The 10567-nt window shown below is 41.8% G+C and overlaps 1 protein-coding gene across 3 annotated transcripts in view; it reads left to right on the top strand.

The window, feature by feature from the left end:
* The first annotated feature begins 432 nt into the window (after positions 1-432).
* Positions 433-10567, top strand: part of Mrpl48 (mitochondrial ribosomal protein L48) — a 38178-nt gene continuing 28043 nt past the window's right edge. The window contains exons 1-2 of one of the 3 annotated variants that reach the window (XM_021166099.2): positions 433-573; positions 8720-8772. In XM_021166099.2, the coding sequence (XP_021021758.1) occupies positions 553-573; positions 8720-8772 (74 nt within the window). In that variant the 5' untranslated portion in view covers positions 433-552. Of the gene's footprint in view, positions 574-615; positions 733-771; positions 903-8719; positions 8773-10567 lie in introns of those variants that run through there. The other 2 variants (XM_029479253.1, XM_021166100.2) reach the window with 2 other exon arrangements.

The following is a 10567-nucleotide window of genomic DNA, read 5'->3' as shown; positions in this document are numbered from 1 at the left end:
ACAACAACAACAAAAGTGAGCTACTGAATGCAAAGTATTGCACACCATGGCCACTCAATAAAAGATAATTATTCTTAATTACTATGAGGATATGGAATGCTAGGAAGGTTCACCTGGGGTTAATCAGCTCCAAAGTCGAGGTAACAAGTCAAGATTTGCATATGAGACGCTGGAATAAATTAATCAGACAGGATCTATGTCCTAAAGGAATTCAATCAAAATAGAGATGAGAGACATTAAATAATATGTAGTCTCATAGGTGAGATACCAAAATTATGTGAAAAGCACTCGGTAACAAAGATGGCAATCCATACTGCCCGGAGAAATCACAGGGAAGGTGACAGGAGCTGGGGTGAGGGTGGAATCTGGGGAGAATCCTATCTCTTGGGTTTTAAAAACTTCCGGAACCAAGATGCTGCGTGAGCAGAAAGCGTCTCGGTAGGATTTGGTGGACGGACGTGATGAAGACCTTTCCGGCCGTGTTTTCAGACGCCTGGGGTCGTGATTGCTAGGGTGGATCTTCGGTTTGCTCAGAAGCCGCTGTGGTCGAGAATGAGCGGAACCCTGGGAAAGGTAACGCAGATTCCACGCACGTAGGGAGCTGAGGAAAGCGGAAGGGAAAGCAGAGCTGGAAGATGTTTGCGTGCGGACGTTCAGGCCTAGGACTCTGCGAACAGGCCTTTCCCAGCAGTCCCTGCGGCGCCTCACTGTCAATTCTTTCCCCCGCCCAGGGTGAGCTTGCCAGTCTCGTGCCACGCCCCCTCCACTTGTTAGCCTTGCTGCCTCGTGCCTAGGAAAGGGAGAGCCCCCACAAACGGAATATCGTCCTCTTAAATTGTCTGACCTTGGGCAGGTCATCTACTTTTTACATTTAATCATCTCTTAAGAGAATCCTCGCTGAAGTAAGTGGTTGGGATGTGAATGAAGTTACTCGGTGATAAGGGGAAATACAATAATGATAAATTACACTTTTGCTTACAAAATCTTATTTAAGAGCATTTCATAAAACCGGGCGAAGCAACCATTTCGTTTTGCTACTCTTGGCTTCCAAAATATTATTTAAGAGACTATTGCAGAACCAGATGAGCCTTCTTTCCTTTTATGAGACGAGGTCTCATCATGTAGCCCAGACTGCTCATGACACAGTCTCCTGCATCAGTTCCCCCCAGTGCTTGGATAACAAGTACACATCACTACCCCAAGCCACACTACCATTCTTAAATCTGGTCCTTGTTTTTCTCTTCCCTTAACAAAGTTACCAGATCTCAGTTGGGCTTTTCCACTTGTGTCATGTTGCTTAGGTTGTTGGTGTTCCAGTTCTCTTCGTATTGGGGTTTTATTCCAGGCATTAATTATAGAGACTTTATCGCCATAATGTACGTATAAATCAATATGGTCATTGCCATTGATGGATGTGGGACTACCCTTGAATGTCTCTAAATTTGAGTTTCTTATCCCATCCTTCATGAAGGGACCCACTAGTTCTCTTTAGCCAATTTGTGATAACAGGTCTGCTGCAAAGATAATAGCAATATAAACTTCAACATTCCATTCTATTCTCTGGTTCTATTTATCTTCTTTCCAAGGAAGGAAGAGAGGATCAGTATGCAAGGAATATAATTTGCAATAGTGCAGAAGAATCCATGGAAACCTGGCACTAAGGCCATCATCTAACAAAGCCAGGCATTGGGGTAGTGTCTTTAATCATAGAAGTTGGGAGGCAGAGGTAGGAGGATCAGGAGTTCAAGGACAGCTGTGATTATAGATTTAGTTTGAAGCCAATCAACCTAAGCTACTTGAAACCTGACCTCAAAAAGTAAAAGAAAAAGAAAAACAAGCCCAAAAGTACAATAGAGGATACTGCAAATAGGAGTGGGTGTTTTGTAAGGGATGAAGGATGGTGCTAATAAGAATGTTGGTATTTTGTAGTCATTTGTTTAGTTTTATTTGCCCTTCACATATTATTATTAAGCAGTCCTAGCTGGCAGAATAGATGTGGAAATTCAAATGTCAGTAGTTATAAAATCTGTGTTCCTAATGACCTTCATGAAGATAGATTTTGAGGGTCGATACAGTCATAGTAGAAGAATGCTGCCAAAGGAAACACTAGAAACAAAATCAACTTTTATGAGAACTTAGAAAAAAGACTTGAAAGCATTGATTTTTGTATTCAAATACTTGAGGCGTTAGCTCTAGGACCGGCGGAGGACAGTGAGGAGAACGTGAAGCTTCTGGGATTCACTTTGGTGCCTCTTCACCTCTTCCTTCTCTTTTGAATTTGACTACTTCGTTTCCTTTCATTGAGATAGTATTTCACTTTTTTTGAAGGCTGACCTTGAACTTGTAAGTTCTAGTGATTCTCCTACTGCTGTCCCTCAAGTAGCTCAGTCTTCAGGTATTTGTCATTTCATCCAGTTCAGTGTGAACTTTCTGATGCATGGATCTAAGCAAGGGCTGATTTTCTCAGGGATCTTTCATGAAAGGTGGTGCAGTGGTTAGGAACACTTGCAACTCTTCTAGCTGCAGGTTAGCAGCTGTATGTAACTTCAGCTCCAGGTTAGCACCCCAAGCTCTCTTCTGGCCTTCATGGGAAGTGCATTCATTTGGCACACACATCAATAAAAATAATAAATAAATAAATGTAAAACAGAGCCGGGCGTTGGTGGCTCACGCCTTTAATCCCAGCACTCGGGAGGCAGAGGCAGGCGGATTTCTGAGTTCGAGGCCAGCCTGGTCTACANCAGAACTGAGAGAATGAATCTCTGTATGCATGTTGAAAGTGAATTTATTTGAATATCTCACAGTCTAACAATGGCTGTCTACCAATGGAAAGTTGAAGAATCCAGTGTGGTTCAGTAAATGTGGTTGGATGCCTCAGTCTTCAGTATATACTGGTGTTTCAATGAAGTTGGCTTTTTAATGCCAGGAAAAGAAAGAAAGAAAGAAAGAAAGAAAGAAAGAAAGAAAGAAAGAAAGAAAGAAAGAAAGAGTGAGTTCCAGGACAGCCAAGGCTACACAGAGAAACCCTTTCTCGAAACACACACACACACACACACACACACACACACACACAAACACACACAAAAAAAAAAAAAAAAAAAATGTAAAACAGAAAAGAAAAGAAAAGAGAACTGGAATCCATGTCTCAGGGTATCATTTTAGCCCAGGAAAGAGCCTAAGAGCCACCCTGTAATACTAGAACTTGCTTTGCATCAAGAGGGTTTGCTAGAGGAAATAATTGTGGGATCACTTGTTAGCTGTCAATAGTAGACTTTTCCTTTTTGAGACAAAAATCTCACTATGTAGCACTGGCTAGCCTACAACTCTGAGTCTGTGGGTTGTGACCCCTTTGATAAACGTCTCTTTCCAAAAATACTTACATTATGATTCATAACAGCACAATTACAGTTATGAAGTAGCAACAAAAATAATTTTATGGTTGGTGTTCACTACCACATGTGGCACTGCACAAAAGCGTCACAGTATTAGGAAGGTTAAGAACCACTGCTCTACACAGGTCAGGCTGGCGAGGAACTCCCAGAGATCCACCTGCTTCTGCTTCCCAAGTGCTGGATTAAAGGTGAGGGCCACCACTGCTCAGCTCCATTAACTTCTCGAAGCCAGCCTGCCCTAAGTTTTGACGGGTAGTCATGGCAGGATGGAAAACATGAACATTGGACATGGTCAGACTTGGGTTTTCACCTGTTGCTAAACCTATAACATTAGTTAGTTGATGTAAACCTATTTTTTTATTCCATAAAATAGAGGTAGTTATTCTAAAAAAAAAAACCCAAAATATTATTTGTGTATGTGTGTGTGTGTGTGTGTGTGTGTGTGTGTGTGGGCATTGCATACCATGGCACACACGTGGCGATCAGAGAGCAAGTTGCAGTAATCAGCTCTCTCCTGCCACGTAGGTCCTAGAGGTTGAACGTATATTGTCAGGCTCAGCTGCAATTATCTTCACCTAATTCATCATCTCACCAGCCTGGGGCAGGTGTCCTAATAGGGACTCTTATCAATGAGGTGGAGTAAAGATAAGACGGCGTGGAGTGCTAGGCACAGAAGAAACAGTCAGTGGCCCTTTAGTAGTAGTGAACAAGCCTATTCTTAAATCCTCATAACCGTTCCCACCTTTAATACCAGCATTTGAGAGGCAGAGGCAGGTGGATTTCTGTGAGTTCAAGGCCAGCCTGGTCTACAGAGTGAGTTCCAGGACACCCAGGGCTATGTAGAGGGACCATGTCTTAAGAAGCTAAAACAGACCTAAACCAGCTCTCTTTTGCTCACCTTGGGTCAGGGCCACTGCTGGCCAATGCAACCCAGACTCTCTCATTTGAAGGCATCTCACACTCTGTAATGGATTTTTCCCTGTGACTGTTTTCTTTGGTAACTATGCACTTCTTCCTTGGTTGCTGGTTCCAGAGCTCATGGGACAAGTATTTTTGTAACCCACTGCCGCAGCTGTGTCCTGATTCATTCATTCAGTGATGCTATTGCCTTCCTCTTCTGTTTGCAGAGCCAGAGCTGTTCATCTGCTGATTGTGCTGGGCAGGGAATAGAGGGGGTGGGGGTATTTGTGGATTCAGTCTCAAAATAGATTACTTTTGTTCTGATAAATAATGCCAGGCATTGCAGGGAAAAGAAAGCACATTTCCCAGAGCTGAGGAGTTCACATCACAATTTGAATGTCTTCCAGAAAGGTGTCAACTATTTAAGTCTGACTTTTAGATAATTAAATCCTTAGCTTTTGTATAGACTCAGGATTCTGAACAATTAAATAAAGAGAAAGCAGTCTCATCTAGATCTTTCTTTTTACCCAATGCCTCCTCTATTTGCAGTGACTCATTTGAAATGTGTTCTGTTCACTCTGATCTCTATTCTGTTTGTCATGTGAGTGACACTTTGGCTATGAGGGAGCTTTGCATTATCTTTGAGGTATGTGGCCAGTGACAGGGGAGCCAACTTGAGCTCTCCAAAGGCTCTTAGTTCCCTACTCTGGCCAGTACTAGGGTAAGCAAATTTTCTACACACTTTATACAGTTAAAAAAACCCTTAAAATTAACTTATTTATTTTTAATTTTATGTATGAATGTTTTGTCTTCATTTCTTTATGTGCACCACATGTGTGCTTGGCTACCCATTAAGGTCAGAGAGGGCACCAGTACATGGGTGCTGGGAATCAAATCTGGGTTCTCTGCAAGAGCAACAAGTGCTCTCCCCAGCCTCTCACAGCCTTTGATGATAGAGTGGGATGTAATTGTACTGTAACCACACCTTTCCCCTCTGTCCTTTCTCTTCGCATCCTTTTTAATCTATGTTTTTTTAATTTTAATTTTATTTTATGTATGTGAATATATATACTGTAGCTGTGCAGATGGTTGTGAGACTTCATGTGGGTGTTGGGAATTGAATTTTTTAGGACCTCTGCTTGCTCTGGTCAACCCAGCTCACTCGCTTCAGCCCAAAGGTTTATTTATTTTTATACACAAGTGCACAGTAGCTGACTTCAGACGCACCAGAAGAGGGCGTCAGATCTTACTATGGGTAGTTGTGAGCTGCCATGTGGTTGCTGGGAATTGAACTCAGGACCTTCTGAAGAGCAGTCAGTGCTCTTACCCGCAGAGCCATCTCACCAGCCCCTAATCTATGTTCTTCCCCTGCAATTTTCAAGAATTTCTTTCTTTATTAGTGTATGAGTATAGGTGTGCACATGGCACAGAAGCACTTTTACCTTGTGTACCCTCCTCAGCTCCCTCTGGCTACGTGCTGTTAAGTACCATTTCTTCATTTGGGGCAGGAAGTGGAGAAAGTAGAGAAATTATGGACTTTAGAGCCATAGAAACCCCCAAATCCTATGCTAGCTTTGGGGAGTTACTCTGTGACTTTAGGTAGATTTAGTTTCGGTTTTCTACACTATAAAACAGGGTTAGTAATGTCCTGCATTGTGACTTAGACACAGGACAGGCATTCGGTGAAATAAGTATGGATGATTGATAGATGACTGCAAGAATGACCATTTATTAATTTCTTTCTAAATTTTTCCCCAAACAAAACTTGGTTGTGCTTATTGTACCCAAGAGACTCACCCAGCCTAGAGGTCACTGGATGCTGTGAAGGGTTTCAGTGGCTCTCCTGAGGTAGTAAGGAAGCCTTCTGTGTATCAGGGCCTTTTGAGCACTTGTCTCGGGAGGTGGATCCAGATCTTGAACAACTCTTTAGGGAAGTCTGTAACCTGCACAAGTTCAGGACTTTTTCCAGCCTTTTCCCAGGATGCCTGCCAGGCATACTTGCTGTTAATAACATATGTTTACTTCATCATATAATGCCAGTGGTTTCTTTTAGTTGTTTAATGCAAGCTTACCATTCTTTCAGACCTGGAACAAACCTATACTCCTTATCTGTCATCTCCATCCCACCCCACTCCAGTAACAGTTAACCCACTTCCTTTCCCTACAGACTCATCCACTCTGTATGTTTCCTTCGGGTTTTTGTTTTTGTTTTTTCTTTTGTTTTTTTGAAACAGGATTCCTTTGTGTAGCCCTGGCTGTCCTATAATTGCTCTGTAGACCAGGCTGGCCTCGAACTCAGAAATCCACCTGCCTCTGCCTCCCAAGTGCTGGGAATAAAGGCGTGCGCCACCAGCGCCACCCCCTGCTCATTCTGAATATTTCATAGAAAGGGGACCAATCATACAGTATTTGATCCTTTGTGACTGGCTTGCGTTCCACATAATAGAATGCTTTTAAAGTTCATCATGCTTGTTACATTTTGTTTTTATATTCCTTTTAATATGCAACACAGTATTTGACAGTTAGAAAGCTTTTTATAAAGAAACTTTGTGGGCTGGCAGGCATGGTGCACAAGGACCTAGATTTGTTTTCTAGCAACATAACAAGAAATAAGAAAGTATGTAAGTAAATAAATAAATAAATCACTGTATTGGAATAGCTTTAGAGTTACAGAAAGTGTCAATAGCACAGAGAGTTCACTTTTTCTGTTCTCTATTATTAACATTTTAGTTAATATGTCAGTGAGATGGCTCAGCAGGTAAAGGTGCTTGCCACCAAGCCTGACAATCTGAGTGATTTTTGGGACCCGTGTGGTAGAAATAGAGAGCCAATTTCCTTAAGTTGCCCTCAGATAGAGAACCAGTTTATTCAGATTGTCCTCTGACCTCCACATATACTCTCCTACCTTAAATAAATAAATACATGGGGAAATTAGACTAGCAATTTGCATGATTAATAAACCCCTATTGATGTACTATTATTAACAAAAGCCCATACTTTATTAAGGTTTCTTTTGTTTTATCTAATTTCTTTTTCTGTTCCAGGATCCATCTGAATATTACATTCCATTTAGTAATCATATATTCTTAGGCTAGGACATATATCCTTTGACTGGCACAGCTTCTCAGATATTTCATGTTTTTGCATAATAAGCTTTTTACATATACACGTCAAAAGAATTGAAATTGTTTCTCATGATGATCAGAAATTTCTGTGTGTGTTATAGGATCTGAAGGACAGACATTTAGAATCTGTTACCTAGTTTATAAAAAGAACTTCCATATACCACATTCTTCCTCAGTAAGACAGGACAATGGTTTTCCCGGATGGGCCCTAGCAGGGCAAGAGTGAGGTGAAGACTCCAGCTGCCTCCTCCTCATTAGTGTCCTTTCTCACCTGTGCTAATATGATTGTTACTGTTGCTATTGAGAGAGTCAGAGCTGTAAGAGAGGCACAGCCTTCTCAGAGTGACACAGTCTTCTTAGTCTCTTATTAACTGTATCTTTTTAGAAATAAGACCTCTCTGACCTTTAGTTGCTAAAAATTATCTTGCAATGTGTGAGAATTAAAGAACATTTAAGAAAGCCCCTGTTAAGAAAAATATATATCAAGTTGGAAAAGGGAAGCAGGATGGAAAATTGCAGGAGAGGGGTTCTTTTCTTTGTAAGCGTTTTCTGTAGTAGGCAGAGTAAGAGAAAAGGACCTTGGTTTGCTTGCGTGTTAGTTGTTTGCTAGCTAAGAACACTTTGGTACTTTTGGTACTTTTTGGTTTGTATACTGTGGGTTTCTCTCTCAAGATGAAGGTGTAGTGAGAATTCTGGTTTCTTTAAAAAACACAGAAATATTATAAGAATGGGGCTGCTTTGAAGCAGCTGACTATGATTTGCCTCATGCCCTAGCAAGGGTGTGGGTTTGCCAGCTGCAGATAGTTTCTGCAGTTGTGTGATGTTTGGAATTCTGGGAACTTTTCAGAGGGTATATAAATGCTAGAACTGCAATAGATGAGGTGGGTGGTTGTGTGGGTGTGTAAGGGGTGTGTGTGGGGTTGTTTGCAGTTTGTTAGAAGTCATGCTCAAAGAAGAAACAAGAAGAAAGATATTAGATTCACAGATCTCCATCTCTCTCCTCTCTATCCTTCTTCATCTCCTATCTAGTGATTGGAGAGTAAAGCTGGTGGTGGAGATAAAGGGTGGGAAAAAGAAGAGCCACAAAGTTGCAAGACCAGCTACAAGCAAAGAAGAATCAAAGAAATTAGATTTCAAGGATCCCTCCCCCCCCCAATCCTTTCTCTCCTATCTGGTGATAAGGGGCGAAACCAGGGGAATAACGGGAGGGAAAAAGAAGAGCTGACAAAGTAGCTAAGTCCAGCCACAGGGGTGCTTGGCATTCTGAAGGGTGAGGGTCCTCACCTGATTGTTTTCTTGCAGGTGCTGGGCGTGTGGACCAATACTGTTTCTAAGCAAGGCTTTTCCCTCCTAAGGTAAGGATTTTAGTGACAAGCACAGCTAACAGTAAGTGCATAGCTGACGTGATGATTTAGCTTTCTTTATGGCCGCTGTGTGTCTACAAAGTATCTCAGATTTTAGTTCCTGCCACATTGCTCTTTCACCATCCTCAGAAGAAGGCAGTTCTTCTGTTCATCCTGTTGCTCAGAACCTTGCAGTTACCCTTGATACTGTTATGTTTCTTGTTCCACAGTTACCAACAGACTGTTGGCTCCACTGTTACATATACAGAGCCACAGCATTTCTTACCTTGTGCCTTCTGTTTTGCTAAGCCCTGGGGAATCTGCTCCTCATCTTCTTTCCATGTTTACTGTTTCTTCCTTCATACTGAAAGTGGAGTGATTCTTTCAAAATGTATTCAATTACACTGTTACTCTACTCAGATTTCTCAAATGGTAAGCTACTATATTAACTACAGTCTTGGTGTTATTATCAGATAAGGTTGGCTTACAGTTTGAGTGTGCAGGCCGTCATGGTGGAGAAGGTATGGCCTCAGGAACAGGATTCATACTGTAAGCACAGTCAGAGTGCAGAGATGAAAGCTGGTCCTAGCCTTGCTTTGCCTTGTTTCTTTTTATTCAACCTGGGGAAGTGCCACCCACATTCAAGGTCAGTCTTTCCTAGTCTTTAAACTTCTCTGGGAACACCTTGATAGAGATATCAGAGGAGTATCCTAAGTAGTTCTAAATTCAGGAAAGTTGTAATGAAGACAATTGTACCATCTTACTCAAAATGAATTCTATAATCCATATCATGGCCTACAACACTTAATAACTGACATCTAAAGAGAGTGAAATCTGGGGATAGAGAGATGGCTCAGCAGTTAAGACCACTGGCTGCTCTTCCAGAAGACCTGGGTTCAATTCTCAGTACCCACATGACAGCTCACACTGTCTATAACTCCAGTTCCAAGGGAACTGACAGGCTCACACAGACAAACATGCAGGCAAAACACAATGCACATTAAAAAAGGGAGAGAGAGAGAGAGAGATCAATTGCTTTAAAATGATATAGAGTATGTAATTTTAGAATTAGGTTTCAAACCTAGGTGGGGTTTTTTGTTTTGTTTTGTTTTATTGACTCACATTTATTGAAGCCTTTCTCTTTATATTCTCTTTCCATTTCAATGTATTTCAATCATTATCTATCTACTATTTGATAAACACCTGCAATGATACCAAGTCACTTTACATCTTAACTCTAGCCTTCACAAAATATTATAGAATGACTACAAATGCCATCATTTTACAGAACAGGAAACTGACTCAGATTAAGCTAGCATTTCAGTCCCAGGAGATGACCTACTATTGCCTGCATTTTAGAGATGAAATAACTAAGTTACAATGACATCAAACATCTTGCCTAATGTCACAATTAGAAATGGTTTGGTCAGCATTCTATCACAGATTGGCTTTCCTAAAGTCTGTACCACAGTTTAGTTTCAAAGCTTCTCAGAAGGCAGAAATGAGAACGCTGCAGTTCCCTAGTCAGCTGGGCTAGAGCCGTCTGATCCTCCTGCTCTCCTGCTTCTGTGCAGCCCAGCTCTGGCTGCCCTTGTCTTCCACCCTCCTAGAGCCTATGCCAGTACTGCAGGCTCAGTGTCTGCCTCACAGTTCTGTTTCAGTCTCTCCTCTTCCCATTTCATCTCTTATTGCTGAGTTTTTAAAACACAGGCTTGCCGGGCGTGGTGGCGCACGCCTTTAATCCCAGCACTCGGGAGGCAGAGGCAGGCGGATTTCTGAGTTCGAGGCCAGCCTGGTCTACAAAGTG

This window comes from Mus caroli, chromosome 7, assembly GCF_900094665.2.
Source record: "Mus caroli chromosome 7, CAROLI_EIJ_v1.1, whole genome shotgun sequence".
NCBI lineage: Eukaryota > Metazoa > Chordata > Mammalia > Rodentia > Muridae > Mus > Mus caroli.
Note: the sequence above shows the minus strand (reverse complement) of the source record. Positions and strands in the feature narration are given on the sequence as shown.